This window comes from Parasteatoda tepidariorum, chromosome 3 (genome assembly GCF_043381705.1).
Source record: "Parasteatoda tepidariorum isolate YZ-2023 chromosome 3, CAS_Ptep_4.0, whole genome shotgun sequence".
Lineage (NCBI taxonomy): Eukaryota > Metazoa > Arthropoda > Arachnida > Araneae > Theridiidae > Parasteatoda > Parasteatoda tepidariorum.
The window spans coordinates 26,093,970-26,114,019 of NC_092206.1; the positions used below are offsets into that span (position 1 = coordinate 26,093,970).

General features: G+C 27.3%; 1 protein-coding gene across 1 annotated transcript in view; it reads right to left on the reverse strand.

Annotated features, from left to right (window-relative positions):
* LOC107444593 (uncharacterized) overlaps nucleotides 1-20,050 on the reverse strand; it is a 209,311-nt gene that overhangs the window by 27,481 nt on the left and 161,780 nt on the right. Inside the window, exon 6 of the mRNA XM_021145380.3 lies at nucleotides 17,211-17,353. Within this exon, the coding sequence (XP_021001039.1) occupies nucleotides 17,211-17,353 (143 nt within the window). The remainder of the gene's footprint in view (nucleotides 1-17,210; nucleotides 17,354-20,050) is intronic.

The window sequence follows — 20,050 nt, forward strand, 5'->3', positions numbered from 1 at the left end:
TATATATATATATATATATATATATATATATATATATTGTTAGAGAGGTGCGTGAGGAAGTAGTACAGCACGTAATGGAGCATTGGGATGAGTTTTCGATCTTATATCAAAACAGAGATGGAAATAACTTTATTATTTCTTCTGTCTATTATGCTGAAATGTCCCGAACTCATATTTACGAGGTGGTTTGAGTGATTCAATGGTTGCTGGACAAATTTTAAATTATTACTGAAATTTACTACATAGGGAAGTTTGACAATATCGCGGACATCTCTTGAAAATACTCAAAATTGAAATCAAAGTACTTCAGAGCAGACAAAGCAGCTAAAAGATTACAAAATTTGTTTAATATATTGTTTGAAATTAAGCAACGTGTTTTGGAAGTTGGGACTGAAGAATTAGAGGATGGGGCTGAAGAATTAGAATATTTAAATATAATTGCGAGCTGTATTCGTCTTAGCTACCATTAAAGTTTATATGTGGTACAAGATAATCTCGAAAGGTGACCAAACTGGTTGACAAAAGCGTCTATTTTTATATAATTATCCATATTTAAATATTATATATACGTATCGAATCATCATGTATATAAAAAAACAATTCTGTAAGAATTTTAATGCAAATTAAATATTGCAAAACGTATTTTGTTAGTTTATTCTTTTCACGATCTTTCTATCCTTTGTATTATATAAATGTGTAAACATTTAGGCGGACAAGTATTAATTCAATTTTAATTAGCACTTTAGTAATTAGAACTGATTTAGTAAGCATACAGTTATTGAAAATTAAAGATTGTATAAATTTACTAAAGATATTAAATTAAATACTAACAAAATATTCTGAGAAATATTTGTCTTATATTTTTAATTTTACAGAATAGTCATTATAGTAAATATTAATATCTTATATTAAAATGCATTGAATTTAACGAATTAAATGAGAAAGTCTATATGTTTGTCGCTTTATCTAAATAAGCTATTTATTAAATTACATACAATGTGAAAAGATAACTAAGTTAAAGTATAAAGAAGAAAATTATCAATGAATAAGCATTATATTTATCTAATTGATTTTTGAAAAAAAAGTAACAAAAAAAATTTTTAAAAGTGGCGTTTTTCAGGTGAACTAAAGCAGAGAAAAGGATTTTTCTCGCGTTAATAAAAAAAAGTATAACATGCTTATGTAAAAAAAAAGAAATTCTAAAATTTGTTTTTTATTTATCAAATTACTAAAATTACGAAATCTATTTGACTTTAAATAAGAAAATTTATTCCTTTTATTACAAGAATCTACACAACAGAGAAAGATGAGACAGTAAAATTAAATTTCTGAAAATGCTATTTTGTTTATAGCAAAATAAGTGCATTGTTAGATCTTGAAAAATCAAAATATATGTAGTTTTACCTCTTAATAAGAAGTGCTGATTTCTTACTCCCAAGTGCTTTTGAGTTTAAGAAATAAATTACAATTTCAATACTGAATCAAAAACAATTAGAAGGCAGTAGAAATCTAAGTTCTTTTTTGAGCTCAGCTTAGAAGAGTTGCATTAAGAACTGATTTCTTAGTCCTAAGTTCTTTTGTGTTCAAGAAATAAATGACAATTTTAATACTGAATCAAAGAAAAATAGAAGGCCATATACATGCAAGCTTTGTTGCTTTTAGTCTAGGAGAGCAGTATTAAATTTTAAAATTGGTTGAAACTTTGCCAACACATAGTGTTTCTGACTAAAATCAATATTTAAACTTTGTCCTTTTCAACTGAAATATTTTCATGTTTGTTAATTTTGTCTTCGTGTTACACTGCGCTGTTGTTGCAAATAGTGGTTATTTTGAAAACCATGGTTTTATACTTTTTTTCAGTTAGCGTTATCTATTGACACACTCGAAAACTAAGTTTGAAAGTTTCTGAGAATAATTTTTCTAGCTTCCTAAGCAGAAAGCAGTCAACTCTTTCATTCCTATCTCCTTCCGGTATATAACTCATGTGTCATGTTTTGGCCACCCAGTATGAATAACAAACCTGTTACGTTTTTACGTAAACTTCTTTCTATAACTTCAAGATATGACATCATAATTCTTTACGAAAATCGTGAAATTGCAAGACGTGCTCAAATAATTTGAACTAGACAAATTACTAATTACCCCAAGTGCTTCTTATTAACAACACCAAATGATGATTTAGTATCATTAATCTTTACAAACATCGTAAAATGGCAAAGCGTGCTCGTATAGTCTGGACTAAACAAATTTCTAAATCAACCTGTTGTTTTATACTTTTTTGAGTTAGCATTTATCTATTGACACACTTGGAAAATAAGTTTGAAATTTCCTGAGAATTATTTTTCTAGCTTCCTAAGCAGAACGCCGTCAACCCTTTCATTCCTATCTCCTTCCGGTGCATAACCCATTTTTCAAATCGTGTGCCATGTTTTGGCCACCCAGTATGAATAACAAACCTGCTAAGTTTTTCTGTAAACTTCTTTCGATAACTTCAAGATATGACATCATAAATCTTTACAAAAATCGTAAAATTGCAAGACGTGCACAAATAATCTGGACTAGACAAATTATTAATAACCTCAAGTGATACTTATTACCAACACCAAATTCTTATTTAGTATCATAAATCATTACGAAAATCGTATAATCTGGACTAAACAAATTTTTGAAGCAACCCTTCAAAACAATATATCTTCCAAAAGTAATGAGAAAATAACTTCTTTTAAAAATTCCTCAAAATGGGTGAAAAGAAGTTCAGAAATAAAATAAAATTCATGCGAACTTGCCGAACTTCACAAAGGGATAAAAGGTCGTAAGACAATTTCCTTTTCCAAATTCAACTCAGTTTTTGAGACTAATGCTTCAAGGCAGTCTTCTTAAAAAACGAGAGAGCCGTAATTGTACAGGAAATAAAAAGAAGGGAAGACTAAATAGAAAAGTGATTTTCTTCAGTATAATTTTTTTTTCCGTTTCTTTACGATCTTGACTCGTAGGTTAAAAAAAAAATGCTAGGTGCGTTTTCTGGATCTCGCTTTTATTGTAGGTAAGGGGTTGTGGTCAACCATGCGTTGATAATGGTATTTTTCCACCCCAGACCTTTGCTTTTATCGTACTTTTTTGCATCGTTTCTTAAGGTAAACATCCGCAATTTATAACGGAAAGTTTAGAGTAATAATAGAGTTTGTAATATTATTTTTTATTCACGAAAATAAGCAAATCAAAGAACGGAATAATTGATTAAGATGTTGTTGATTTTTACAGCTTACATTTTAAGACGATTGAAGTCTTGTTTTAGAGCTACTATGAAATGATGTAAGTAAAACTGATGGAACAGTTGTGGAATACAATAGTAAAGAATAACTGATGAAGATGTCATCGATTCTTACAGTTTACATCTTAAGACAATTGAAATTTTCTTTACTGTTTCACGAGCTACAATGAATGTTGCAAGCAAAAACTAATATTTTAGTTTTGGGATACAATTATATGCAGCACGGAGAATGTACAAAAAGTATGGAAATTGTCAAAATTGATTAAAAATTGAAAAATTCAAGTTCGAAATGTTTAGAAAAGCTGTCATTAATACCAAATTCACCCCTATCATAAACTAAAAATAGCGACTAGGGGTAACATTAAAATCTCCATTTTCCAAGTACACCAATTACTTTTCTGTGGAGTAGTATCTATCAGAATTTAGTGTTGAAAAACTCCAAACTTTGTGAAAATTTCAAGTTAATATTGAATCAAGCGTACATATACACTTCAACCCTTTTATTTAGTAGTTGGTACAACGGTGTATCTTCTGCATGTATTTTTTTCTGATGCTTTGATTGTAAGGAAAAATATAGTTTGATAAGTTTTAATTGCAAAAGCAGTTTAATAATTACTAAAAAAATCTGTTAGACTATTAGAATTGCATTTGTAAAAAAAATTTTGAAATCAAAAAAAGAAAGAAAATAGTTTGACATTTTTTAAAATTTCATATTCAAAAATTCATCAATAATTGATTTTGTAAATTAAATAAATTTCAATGATGAATAACTATTTCTCTTAGATCTAAATATCTCAAAATAAGGGCAAATTAAAAAAAAATATTGTTTGGCAGTGAGCTGTGTTTGGAAGATTTTTGCCTTTAAAGCTTAAAAATGTTTCATAACCATTAATTATTAAAATGCAAAATATAATATTTTTTCACTTATTTTGATTAAATTAAGATGAAATAATGAAAAGTATGAAAAATATGTTTAATAAAAATTCTGAATGTTTGAAGTGTGTAGTTAAATCAAAATGCAGATAATTGAGAGAGCTCACACCGATTTAAGATGAAATCGCTCCATTTCTAAATTATTTTTGCCAATTTCGCAGTCAAGTTATTGCTTTTTGTTTACAATTCGAGTCCGAGAAGGTGAAAATCTGATTTCGTCTCTCACGACGATGAAAATTCTTAAGAAATAAAAGTAAGTGGTTTTTAAAGCTATGCATGGTTTTAGTTGTATAATAAAAATAATTATGTTCCTTCAAGAAGATTTACATATACCTCTTAATTGCGTGAAATAATTTTATAATTTTCAACTTCCATCCGCTCAGTCTTGTTAAGCCTAGTTCGAATTTATATCGAATTTGTATCATACTTGTAATGTGTGCTTCCTCGATTATCAAACTAATTTTATTTTAACAAATGGTGCATATATGCATGCTAAATTAATGTATCTTGTTAAATATTGTAACGTGAAAATAACTTCACAGACTCTAATGCGCATCTTATCTTACTGTCAATATAAATTTTAGCATTACTGAATAACAAAAATGGTGGCAGCTACTTTACACTAAGTAGTGTAAAAAAGGACAGTTTTGGTATAATGAAACACCTAGATATAAAAGTTATGTATAGCGTTTCACTACACTACTTTGTAAAGTAGTTGGCACTATTTTTTTTAGTAGTTGCCTCTATAGAAGCACTGTAACCGCAAAATAAAAAAATAGGGTTCAAATTGTTTAAAATTACGATCTTTAGAAATTACATTTTGGAAAGATAGAGATAAAAACAGATGAGTTTAATGCTTTGAAAATAGCTATTTATTAACACCAAACTGAAACTTCGCCCCTAAACATTTAGCTCCGGTAGCCCTGCCGGCCATTCAGTTTCAATAATTTTGTAAATAAAATTTTGCTGAAGTGTAATGCGTGAAATAAAAATAAATTTACTTGAAAAGGTTAAAAAACAAAGGGAATAAAAAAGTGTTTTTTTTTTTCTTTCTGAAAATAGTAACTTAATGACCCTAATTCAAACCCCAACCTCCAAAACCCTGAACCATCCAGAAAACAAAAACCTCCGACCACCCTGGGAGTTCACCTAGCTTCAATATTATTGAGAATAAAACTTCTCCGAAATTGTAATATGAGAGTTTTTATAAAATTAAAGTATAAATAGGTTACAACTAAGTTCATAAGCAAATGCAGCCATTTCATTATGCCAAATTACAAAACTGCATTTGCTTTCTTGCAGTATGTAGCATAGCCCGCATGGTATTTTTTCAAACAGTTTCAGCAGATAATAATTCTAGAACTAATTATCAAATGTTATTTTTTATTCTGTTTTACTCCTTGTATATATTCTACCCACCTCTGTAGTTCCAAGTTTCTAAATCTTAGAGTTTGTGCCCAACAAAACAAAATGTAACGTTAAGTTGACACCGAAAACAGCGCCGGCGGCACGGTTTAATATAGAGGGGTATTTAGAGATTATTATTGGAAGTACTAATTAATACAACAAATTTATAGAACTATTGATTATTAGTAGAATTTTAAATTAAAATATCTAAATCCTTCCATTTAATTCATTAAATATTTTTTAACATTCAAATATCGTTATACTATAAACAAGAAGAACTTAAGAACTGCGTGCAAATGAAATCTTTACAAAAACTAATAGAATAAAAAAATTAACTATCACTAGTTAATACTTTTTATGAAATTAATCACGGTTATTATTTCCACCAATTATCACGATAACACTCTTTTTTGTAATAAAAATAAAACACTTTTATGGTTCAAATGCTTTTTCATTACACATAAAAACATAAAAGGATTTGTTCCCCCATAGACCTAATTACACCAAAATATACTAGTAGACTGACATAATTACATCTAGATAGATAAAATAACAATAGAAAAAAGGAATAATCTCCTGCTCAATGTTGCTCATAACTGATGGCATAACATCTACAGCACAAAAGAACTGTCACTCAAAAGAAGCTTAAAGAATTAAAAAAAATACTTCTTTCTCCAGCGGGCAAAGCCGGCAAAATCTCATTATATCCTTCAGTTCACACAAGAAAGAATGTCAAAGAATTTGCGCGCTTCAATTGCACTTAATTACATCTAATCTGCATAATTCCAAGCGTGTGCGCTTAACTCAGTTAATTAAACGTACAGCCGGCAAAGAGTTTTGTAAAACTCCCAGATGGTTTTTAAAACAAGAAGCCATCACGATCTTCTTCAATGCTCATTAATATTTTTCTGATGTTTTACCTTTTTTCACAAATGAATGTAACTTAATTTAAACCTTTCGAGAGTTTAATAAAACATATTTTCAGAAATTTATTAATTGCTTTATCGGGTCTCAAAGAAGAAATATCTAAATTAGAAAGAATATAATGACTTGTTAATTTTGTCTAGATATTTAGTTTATTGCATATAACTTAGAAACTGTAATAATTTTTGCTAATTTTTGAAAAATATTTAAGAACCATTCCTACATGAAGGTTTTATTATAGTTGCCTTTAAAATTTCAGTCATTTTAATGCCAAAATGATTTTTTTTGGCCACATAATTTAGTTTATCGAAAACTAATAGCAATATGAATTTTTTTTTGTTATAATCTACTAATATAATTGGATATAAAAAAGAATTATGATGCTTTTAAATTTTGATTNATAATAAGTATATTATAATATTGGATATTAGTTACTATAAGAATGCTTTTTATAATTACAGAATACAAAAATATATTTTGGCTGGCAATTATAGAGTTAGAAAAAATTTGCGTCATAGGTTTAATGAAATTTATGTGACCCAAATAGGTTAATAAAAAAATTACATACCACTTTTTGCAAAATATTACATAGCCGTGGAGTCTACTTTTATCAAAAGAAAAGGATTATTTTAATTTGTGGGTGATTATATGTAATACAGATCTTTAAAATCTGTGTCCTTCAATTTACGATGAATCCTTGTGTTTTGAGCAAAAGGCTATTTCTTTTACTTTTGAAAGATAGTTAAGCGGCTTGCTCTCTGTTACTTATCTTAATTGTAATTAGCAGCAAAGTTGGCTGAAATAAGTTTTTATGAATTTAGCCGCCTTCAGCTTACTTCACACTAAGTATTCTAAACATAATTATTGGTTTTCAAGATAAATTATAAAAACATTTTACTCATAAAATTTGAACCACCTAAGAGAATATTGTTATTGAAACTTTTGAAAGAATATACAATTTATCTAAGAGACTCATAGTCTAAAAAGCTATAGACATACAATATAAATAGATATTTAAATACCAAAGGAAAACATTCGAGAGACTGCGTTTTAATCTATAATTAACATAGATCAACATCATCACGGTTTAGCATAACCGAATTAAAGTAGTTTATTCATAAAACAGGCAAGACGAGCTAAATGCGTTGCACCGTGTTAACTTGAATAATGGTTAGAGATATTATTAGAAAGGCAAAGCTAAATGACATTAGTTAAATTAAGGGAAAAAAAACAGATTTATAGCACATAACAACTTAGGATAAAAACATCAAATACTTAAAATCTTCTCCCTTCTTCAAAGACTTAGCTGAATAATATTAAAATTTTTTTTGCCAAAGATGTTACTTATATTACTAAAAGAAGAAAAATAAAATGCTTTCAAATGTAGCTATCATCAAGATTTAAACTACAAAAAAACTAAAATATAAGTTCATGGACCATGATTTTATATCAGTTTTAATATATTCTACAGTCGACGTCTTAACAAGTAAAATTATCTTAACATCTTAACAAATTGTTTTTCATTTTAAGATAGATAACTTTTGAATGTATGAATTTTCTTAGAGCTATTAGTGTTCTTTGAAGGACCTGGTTGCTTTGTTTATATTATCAATTTTGTTTTGTTTGCATTTATCCATTGCGATAATAATGTAATTCGCAATACCATTTGATTTCAAGCAATCTCTGGCGTATTGGAACTTTAAAATATATATGATGCCCAAAATTTAAAGATACAGTATTTAATACTTCCCTTCCTTCACTTTTAATAACAACATACCATAAACGTACGAATAGCTAATATATTTTAATAGTATGGAAGCCCCCAAAACTGTAGCAAACAGAAAAAAATATTAATTTTTTTTGGAAAAAATTTGATTTTCTAAAAAAATTATTATTATAAAATTTAATATAAATATGATTATAAAATTAATTTTATAACTTGTAAAAAATTTACGAAACTGAAGTCGCAGTGTTAATTCATATGCATAATATGTAACTAAATAAGTTAAAACTTCCAAAGCTGAGGCCTCTGGATTATTCTAAAATTTAGTGATTTTAAAACTAAAAAAGTAAATATTTTTTTTTTAAATATTAATAAAATTTTATAAACCTTATTTAATTAATTTTCAAACCTCTGAAAAATAAGTTAATTACAAAGTTTGTTTTTAGACGTTCACTGCAATCTTAAGATAGCAATTAATTAACATATCCGACTTAATTTTTCTAATGAAATCGAGGAAATATTCTGAAATACTTACAAAATAAAGCAATTTTTGAAAAATATAATAAGCTTCTAAGTGATTATTAATATTTGATAGAGATCAATTAATATTTATATAAGTTAATTTGACACAGAATTTCATTAAATTAAGAAAAAGACCATGATAAAGAGCTGCGTGACGTCAATTGATTTTATTTTATTGCTTCTTTTTAAATACCCCATTTTATCTGACGATAAAAGATATCATATCATATTTTAAAAATCACAAAGAGATATTTTATTTTTCAAATTTTTTTTGTCGAAACATAATTTTAGTTAAGTGCTTTTATCCTAGACGAAATCACATTACTAAGTAACTAAACTGCAAATTATGAAACTTAAGTCAATCAATATTTGCTAAAAATAAATGTTTTACACTAATCAATAATTTAGTCCCCGGATTGTTGTCATTTTGAAAATTATTTTGCTGTAGTGTGTCAGCAATTATTAATGACGTCTTACCACTGAGTACGGTCATTAATTATTCTCAGCAATGAATGTTCTACCTGCAATCGATAGTAACGTTTTATTTATTTTTACTCTCACGGCGATGAGTTTATATCATTCTCAGATTGCTTTTAAAATAAAGAATTATTACATTATGTATTGTACATTAATATCTTCTCTCCACATCATTAAAAACGAGACTTTTATAATAAGTATTGTAATCATATGTAATTTTTTTAATTTTGAAAGTTTTTAAACTCAAAAATTGCAGTAAAATTATGTGAAATGTTTTAAGCTATAATTATAACTAAAAATTTAAAATGCTGAATGTTTTTTCCTCACATATACAGTGTAATATACAAAGTTTAGACTAATGAGATTTTAGAAAAATAGACTAATTATGTAATACTAAAAATGTGTTTTTCTTTGTCTGATAACATAGAGCCACTGTGAAGGTAAAAAAACAATAATAAGAAATGGAATTTGCAAATTTTAGTACAGTCTAAAAGTGTATTTTTTTAAAGCTTGCATTGAAATTTTTTTTGTTTTTTAAATATAGTGAAAAGTTTTGCATAGACAGCATAAATAACATATAANTGCTGTAGTGTGTCAGCAATTATTAATGACGTCTTACCACTGAGTACGGTCATTAATTATTCTCAGCAATGAATGTTCTACCTGCAATCGATAGTAACGTTTTATTTATTTTCACTCTCGCGGCGATGAGTTTATATCATTCTCAGATTGCTTTTAAAATTAAGAATTATTATATATTGTACATTAATATCTTCTCTCCACATCATTAAAAACGAGACTTTTATAATAAGTACTGTAAACATACGTAATTTTTTTTTACTTTTGAAAGTTTTTAAACTCAAAAAATATAGTAAAATCATGCGAAAATATTTTAAGCTATAATTGTAATTAAAAATTTAAATTGCTAAATGTTTTTTCCTCACGTATGCAGTGTAATATATAAAGTTCAGACTAATGAGATTTTAGAAAAATAGAATAATTATGTACTACTAAATATGTGTTTTTCTTTGTCTAATAACATAGAGCCACTGTGAAGGTAAAAAAAACAATAATAAGAAATGGAATTACTTCTGCTTTATTAATTTTTTTGGTATATATCTTTCAGTTTAGTGTATGATTTTGTAGTGTTTTAAATAAAAACCAGTTTTGTTTGTAGATTATAAAACAATACATAAAAAAATATTTTATTTAATAAATGCATAAAATTTGAGTATTTTCAAATTATAAATAATTTTTGCATTTCTAATACATAAAATATTATTCATGTACCTATATTAGATATACTAGTTCTATTAAAGATATTAGATATACTAGTTCTATTAAAGATGCAAATTTTAGTACAGTCTAAAAGTGTATTTTTTTAAAGCTTGCATTGAATTTTTTTTTGTTTTTTAAATATAGTGAAAAGGTTTGCATAGACAGCATAAATAACATATAAACTACATAATAATATATAATTAATGGGATAATAAATATTTTACAGAATATATAATATATTCTATAGATTAAAAGGTATTTTATGAAATAATAGATATCTAACATAATTATAAATATAGTATTTAATAATAGATATATAATAGAATGATTGAGAGATGTTAGAATTATTTATATTTTTTAATAATCGAATTAATAATCGAATAATCTTTTTATTAATCGAAATGTTTTTGTTTTTTTAAATATAGTGAAAAGTTTTGCATAGACAGCATAAATAACATATAAACTACATAATAATATATAATTAAGGGGATAATAAATATTTTACAGAATATATAATATATTCTATAGATTAAAAGGCATTTTATGAAATAATAGATATCTAACATAATTATAAATATAACATTTAATAATAGATATACAAGTATAATAGAATGATTGAGAGATGTTAGAATTATATATATTTTTTAATAATAGATTTATTTTAATGGAGGCATAAATTTAAAGTGCTTCCAAATTTAAGATAATGTATGTATTTCTAACGCATGAAATCTAATTTATAAACATTAGCGATATTAGTTCTATTAAATATTCAAATTTTAATACAAGTTAAAAGGATTTATCTCAAGACTTTCATTGAAAACTTTGCTTTTATCCTTTAAACATGGTAGAAAGTTTTGCATAGTCTTGATTTATCCCTAGTTCATTACCGACAGAGACATCAGTATCTTAGTGAACAAAGGCACCTCTTCTCAATCAATATTTTTCCCTTCTAAGGCTTTATTGTTGAATGGAAACAAAGGCAACATATTCTCTTCAATCACTCCGTGCCAAGACTAGCCACAATCGTTAGAACAAAATTAAGTAATGGAGTTTCTGCTGCAGACGATGGAAATTAACCCAAAAGAATATTGTTTAAAAGTAGGTAAAGACATTGTACCATGGGGCAGTTTGAAAACAAATATTTTTATTTGACTAAAGAAAGTTAACATGTAAGTAATATCTTATTGATTACTATTTAAATAATCTATAAACTCTTAAAAATTAAAAATAAGCTATTTTATAAGGGAGTAATAAGCAATTGCAAAGTATCCCAAGATACATCATGTTGTACCTTGGGATGCAGGGTATTGTATCTCGGTACTAAATGAAAAATAAATAAAAAGGGCTAAATAAATCTTATTTAATGAATATAAAATGCAAAATATTATAAAAAAGTGCAAAAGACTTTCTTCATCTACCAGATTAGACCATTGACGCGCCATATGCTTTGAAATTCAAAGGGAATTTCAGTGAACGCTTCTGATTCACTGAAGAATCTGCTGATGATGAAGTCAATTTACATATTATTTCTTCTTTATCTATTTCATACATAGTTTTATTTCCTGAGAGAAAAGTATTTGTTCCCGTTTCAACAAGAACAAAATTCCTTTCATTCCCGTTTTAACAATTTTATCCTGAGTTACAACACATTGAAAAAAAAACATTGCACGTAAAAGTATTAGTTGTTCAGATAAACTAACCATACCATTAAGTTAAACACAATTTAACGTTCAAAATACTATCTTTATTAACACTAATCAATTAGGAAAAAATATGGGAAAAATTAATAATAATTTACGTTTCAATGAATTTTTTCTTTTTATTTTCTAGCTCTTACAAATCTCACTTTAAAGTTGCTAGTTACTCTACAATAACTCTTCTTGCCTAAGGGAATAACTATGTCACGTTAGTTTTGTTAGTAGGCAATTGAAGGCAGGGTTTGTCCCGAGGTACAATTCTCCCAAGATACAACGCTCTCTTCCATATTTTAAATTAAGAAAATTTCCTTGAAAATGGTAAAGGAAGAAAAAAAAAGGAAAATTGAAAAGAAATCCTATTTCAACCATTTCATAATAAAGATAATTATTCTTTAAAGAAGGGTCATTTTTAATAGAAAATATTCCTTTTAATTAATGAAAGCAGACGATGTATTGGCGGAAAAGAAGATAACACAGGAAGTTTTTCCTTTCTGCATTCCAGAAAAGATTCCACGGTGGAAAGAAAAAAAATCATTGACGTCAAAAAGTTCTATCTCATTAATAATATTCGCAAAAGATATAATATTTTGTCCAGTATTTAAGGCGTACACGAGAGATCCTTTGTGAGCCGTTCCTTTTTGTTAAATTGAAGTTCGGGTAATTACTTATGTTAAATGAAGTTTAATGTGACGTGAACTTCAGTGGTTTAAATAGAAACCATGATTAGAAAGGTAAAAAAAAGTGCTGGTCGTTTTCTACAAACGACCAGCTTTTTTTTTTTTTTTAAAAAAAGATGAAAATTAATTTTCCCAAAAGAGAGATGAATCCAAAAACTAAAAGAGAATTGACGTAAAAAATGTAGAGAATTACAAAGTTATTTGTCCCTAACGGATGTAGAGATGTTTGATCTTTAAATAATTGTATTAATTAAATGTCCGTGTATTTTTATTTCATATCAAAAAACTTTTTTCTCTAGAAATAAGTAGCTAGATAATTTTTTAGAAACTTTTTACTATTATTTTGTATGAATTAGGAATAACACAAAAAAAATTTATAGTCAAACCATAGAGAAATGTATTAAAGGTTTCAAATTTAATGCAACAGCATGTGAAAGAAAGAAAAAAGAGAAATTATTTTTTTTAAAAAAGTGTATTAGTGTTAACTCTTTTCGATTGAATGAGCACAACGTCCAGTGCTGCAATAAAGTAAGCTACTATTTGCCTGTGCCGTAGAACAGACATTGCAGATTGCATTTTGTTCAAGGGAAGCAAGAAAATTATCTTTATCACTGCAAATATAATAGTAGCATTGATAGAAAATAACTATAAGTAAACAAAAATATAAGAGGCATTAAATTGCAAAGTGTCCCGTTTTTATTAATGTGTCAAAAGGATTCGGCTATAAGTAAAACGAAAAATGAACTTTGAATGAAAGCGTAATGATGACGTCAGAGTGGAGTTCTTTACAATTTTACACTGTTTTTACAACAATAATAAAGTGTAGGTACATTTAAATTCCTCTTTGTTCTTTTAACCCAGTGTTTCTCAACGGGGGCGATAACGCCCCCCTGGGGGCGCTGGGAGTATGCTGAGGGGCGTTGGACTTGTTTTGGGCGGCAGGGGGGCGTTAGGTAAGTTTTGGGCGGTAGGGGGCGATGAGCAGGTTATGTTATTCAAATTTAATTTTAATACTCCCAAATAAAATTATTAAATTAAGAATCATTTAGTAAATAATATTAATCTAAAATTAATGATAAAGAAAAAAAAAGATTAAATTAATATAATAAATTTAGATTATCTGATACAACATTAGTACCAGCAGTAAAACGAACTTATGCAACACATATTCTCCGATCCGAATCAGCACAGTGCATGAGCCAGTAGTTTTTGCCTCTTACATTCAAGCCATTTGGGGAGAATTAAAGTGCACGCACTTTTTGTAAAAATATTCGATTTGACCCGTGTTTCTTATGATGGTTCAGTTTGCTTCTTAGCAGTTTTTTACCAGTTTCGATTTGATTTCATTGTTTATGTGGCCAGGTACGTTTGTGAATTAGTTCTNGGAAAATTATTATTTTCATAAATACCATAGAGAAATGTATTAAAGGTTTCAAATTTAATGCAACAGCATGTGAAAGAAAGATAAAAAAAGAGAAAGGAGTTTTTTAAAAAAGCGTATTAGTGTTAACTCTCTTCAACTGAATGAGCACAACGCCCTGCTGCTGCAATAAAGTAAACTACTTTTCCTTGTGTCATAGAACAGACATTGCAGATTATTTTTCATTCAAGGGATGCAAAGAAAATTACCTTTAGCACAGTAAATTTAATCATTGATAGTAAATTACTATAAGTAAACAAAAATATAACAGAGATATTAAATTGTAAAGTGTCCCGTTTTTATTAATGTGTCAAAAGAGTTCTGCTATAAGTAAAACGAAAAAAAAAAAAAACTTTGAACAAAAGCGTAATGATGACGTAAGAGTGGAATTCTTTACAATTTTGCACTGTTTTTACAGCAAAAATAAAGTGTAGGTACATTTTAAAATCCTCTTTGTTCTTTTAACCCTTGAAATACTAAGTTGAAAGTTTATTCTGTTGGCATTTATTATGTCAAGGCCAGGGAACGCATCAAAATAAATTATCGATGTAATAAAAGCAATAAATATTTTTATGAAAGAGGGACTTGATTTAATAAAAAAAAACAAGATATTTTATGTAATAAAACTTCATTTTTTTGAGTGAAGAGGAAGCGTTGAAAGTTTTTTGAATTGGGAAATATGTGATCCAAAAAGGTCGCTAACCTTTGATTTAATACATAGATCACACCTATTTAGTTAAAAACACTTTGTCCTCTAATCATACATCTACATAATTGGAATACATTGCAGCAAAGATGGCTGCCGTTGGTTTACTTTCTATTTCTGCTCCAATCAAATCATACGAGTTGTTAAATAACTATTTAAGTTTACTTTCGATGTTTACGCCAGCGCCCTCTATTGAGTTTTTTAAGCAACAAATGGAAATATGCGCGTACGATAATTTAGATTCTTATTTCTAAGTCAATTTAAACAAATTAATCAAACTGTACAAAATTTAATACTTTTATACTTTTTGTGTGAGTGTTCCTAGAAAATAATTTTAGCATATAATTTAAATGCAAAAAATATAAAATATTACGTTGGGGTCTAATTGACTTTACCTTTGCACTAAAAGGGATAACTATGTTAAAATTTGTTAGCCCGATAATTATAGATCATACAAAATAATTTTACTCAAAATAGCCTTCATAAATGTTTCACAAAATTCGTCATGGAAGCACTAAGGGTTAATTTTACATTTATAATACGTATGTTAATGCAGAAAACGACAAAAATAAATAAAGATAAGAACAATTAAAATATTTCCTAAGAGATACTAATAATTTCTGATGAAATATTTAGCCATTTAATATAGCGTAATAAATGCTTAACGTAATAAACGTTTAAAGAAAAGAAACGCCATTTTACATAAATATTATTCCAACAAACTGCTTTATGCAATTTAAAAATCTGAATTCTTGTTCATTCTTTTCTTATTCGATCGCTTGCAAGAAGAGAAAAAAAATCGTATGCAGATGAGAAAATGTGTGGAATTCATTTAAGCGTTATAAACTTATAAACAACAGATTAAAATTGTTTCCAGTTCGTTTAACTCAGAAGAAAAGTAGAAAACAATTGTTTCAATGTGTCATATTCTTTAAGATAGTGTTTTAACTCAAGACTGGTTTTTACAAAATGTTAAGTTTTTAATATTAGCCTTTGCTTTTTTACATTTCGATTATTTTAAAGAATTCCAAAATACGCAGTTTTTAAATGTTGCATATACCACGTTAAATACTTTGAGGAATAATTATTTTTACCACTATTATAGGAAAATTGTTACTTTCATAAATACTTTAAACGATTTAGTTAATAAGGAAAGCAAAATAAATGGAAATGAAGTATACGCAAATACCAATTTCAAAATACAAACTAACAGAACATTTATTAATGTTTAAAGTTTATGCCTGAGGATAGTCTGCTTTATTATAACTTTATAGTATTTAATATTTTCTATAATCATGAAAAATTTAAAATTTTGAATCTATATAAGCAGAACATATGTCTATTTTCAATCTATGTATCTGAACGATCTATTTCTATTTTCAATCTATGTATTTTTTTAGGATGGTTTATTATTGTTTCTCAATATTAGAAGCCATAACACTCTCAAGAGATTAGGAATATAAACAATAACAATTTAGTAACTAATAACAAGGAACATAATTGGAATACATTGCAGCAAAGATGGCTGCCGTTGGTTTACTTTGTATTTTTGCTCCAATCAAATCATACGAGTTGTTAAATAACTATTAAAGTTTACTTTCGATGTTCACGTCAGCGCCCTCTATTGAGTTTTTTAAGCAACAAATAGAAATATGCGCGTACGATAATTTAGATTCTTATTTCTGATTTCATACATTTATAAGATCGGTTTGAGGATCTTTTTTCTTTGCAATAAATAATTGAACACGAATAAAAATTCTAAAAGTTCTAAATCCTTGACAAGTTAATATAGGCTGTTTTAATAGTAAATCCTAAGACCATAAATAGTAAATTTTATTAAAAAAAATAATAATCCGAGTAAATGTACCTTGAAGTTGCTGAAAAAGCAACGATAGTTTAGATTTAATTTTATTGCAAAGCCTGCAAATTTTTTTTAAAGCACATCATGCAAATTTGTAAGTCTTCTTTGTCTTCTAACGAGCTGATCGTGGATATTAATGAAAGCTTAAAGGCTATGACTGATTAATATTAGTGATGCAAATATGTATATCAAACTACGCCATGACATTTGTAGTTTTTCTTATGCATGCAACAAGCAAAACGTGGGTAATATTTTTGAAAGCTGAAAGCCTATGACTACTTAATACTTTTCATAATAGTAAGTGCTGAACTCACCTGTTGACCTCCAGACGGACCCCATGGGCGACACTCCTGTTGGAGAGGTCATATTGGCAATGAACAGTGACTCCGAGATCCTGATTCGTGACTATCATGTCGTGGTGCTGGATGACTATGTCGTTAGAAAATTCCCCGATGCTCTTAACAAGAGAAAAAAAGAAAAAAAATAGAATTACTTTCAATCATCGATTGTTATTTTCTTGTTTCGAACATCATTACTAATGTGAATAGTTTACGAGAAAACAATTTATCGTGACATGGTATAGAATCACCTCTTCGATTTTTGGGTAGAAAAATGCTTTACTTTGATTCTAATCAAGGCCGGAAAAAGAATGGGAAGGTGATTTCTTCAGAGCAATAAACTCGTTATTGGATTTATTGAAAAGAATGAGGATTTTTTTTCTCTCTACCAGAAGTAAGCAGAAAGCCGTTACACCCCACGGTACACAGTTCTTTGTTTTGGATATAACAATGAGAAATCATAAAGTCACGACTGTTATAATCAGGATCAGTGCCCTTTTCAGTGGCAATGTCACCAGTTCCATAAAAAAAAGTGTCAGGCTCTAAAGGCTTTATTCAAACAAATAAACATAGCAGATTGTGGAATGCTTTCTATGACACGCCACTCTTTTGAGGTGACAGATTCCTGTTTAAAAAAAGTGTTATTTTTATTTATTCTTTGTAGTACAAATCTCAGAATAGATTTCTATTCATGTTTTACGAGGAAAAAAGGTCTCATTCAGGTTTTACAAGAAAAAATCCTATTCATGTTTAAGAAAAATGTCTATTCATATTTCACAAATAAAGCCATTTAATAAGGTAAAAATGCATATAAAAAGGCATTAGATTTGTTGAACTCTTTAATAAGGCAGATAATTGAATACTTCATATCTGTTCATTCGATCAAAGATGTTATGTATGTATTTTATGTAGAGGTTCTTCAAACACAAAATAGATCTCGACATTAGTTTTGATTATGAATATTTTTTTCACATTCTTATAAACTCTTCTTTTAATTAACATTTTCTGGTTTAAACAATTTATTCCTATATAGGCAACATTTATGTCATATAATTTTTAATGATTATCTTTCAGAGTTTTTATGTTTTAAGTGATTGAACACATTTTAGACAATTAACATATGCTTGTAACATTTTATCGCATGGTATTGATTAATTATTCATTTGGGTTTTAAATATGAATTTTGATTATTTTTTTTAATTCTCTTTTAGCAAAAACGTCAGAATAGATTTCTATTCATATAATATTAAAAAAAGTTCTATAAGTTTGATAAAAAAAAGTCCTATAAAGGCGAAAAATGTCTTTCTTTATTCCAAAAATAAAAAGATTTAACATGATGAAAATGTTTACAAAAAGGCATTTGATTTGTTGAACTTTTTAATAAAGCAGATAAATGAGTACTTCATATTACTTGAATATTCATTTAAATTGAATATATAAACAAACAAGGATCCTATGTATGCATTTTATTAAGCTTTTCAAAAAGTGAATGGATCTTTAAATTAGTTTTAGGTTTAAAATATTTTTCTTTTACAAAACCTAATTAAGTCTTTTTCATTCTAATTCCCATTCTCTTTTTTTATTTATTCTTATTTATATGCAGCATTTAAATCTTATCATATTTAAAAGTTAATTTTTCAATTTTATTTATGTTTTATCGTTAAAGACTTTGCCCTGGAATTTATCTTGAATAAATTTAAGATAACAAGCACTTTGAAATATTTAAAAGAATGATATTGATCAATTTTTAAATTGAAATAAAAATTTTGTTTATTTCATTATGTTTACTTATTTTTCGTTGAACAAGTCTCGAACTAAATTTCTTTTAACTTTTTTATAAAAAAGGGTTCCCTTTACATTTCTTGAAAAAATTATCATATTCATCTTTAAAAAAAAAAAACTTGTTTTTTTAATAAATTGAATGATTTAATGAAGCTGCAGTGCACACATAAAATTTCATATGAATTCTTTGATGAAGTATATATTTGGAAAATATAAGTATAAAGACGGAATGCAAGTATTGCATTTATGTTTTCAAATTCTAAAATAATTTTAAGCTTTTCAGTTTTGGTTAATAATGTTTATTTTTCAGTAAATTACTTAGACAATTATTTTTAATGGTATTCATAAATTTCAAAGACATAGTAAAGATTATCTAGGTGAAAATAAATAATACCAGTTAAATTTAATTATTTTTAACTTAAAAACAGTTTCATCAATAATAAAAGAATTTTTTTACTGAAAATAATAATTAACTTATTAGAATAAAAGTCACACATAGCAAAATTTTGCGTTATTTTTCAAAACTTTAATTTTTAAATATCTGCGCCTGCCTTGATTAATCAAGTATACACTTGGCAACATTCGTCAAAGTAAGTCAACAATAATGTAACAGGAAAACTCTGTCAAACAAACAACACTGGGGAATAAATTTTTGCTTCATTTGTACAAATAAGTGACCTTGCCTAATTTGGGTGTGGGGATATTGAATCTAAAATAAATTTTGCTCTTAAAGTTACAGATTATTTTTAAAATGACATTTTTATTCCAGTTTTGGAAGAAATATTTAAGTTTAAAAACGTTATATATAAAAGGGGGTCGCATAAATTTTACGACTAACTTCCATGACAATTACGGTACACGATTAAAATTAAAATTGCATATTTTCTAATGCCCGGAAATGTTGTCGAACGTGGCTAGATGCGTTTCCTTTTATGATCTCAAGCACACGAAGAAACAAATCATAATAGGGACAGCACCCCTATCTACGTATGACGGCTTTTCCGGGCATAGGTTCCTATGCAATTTTAACCTTA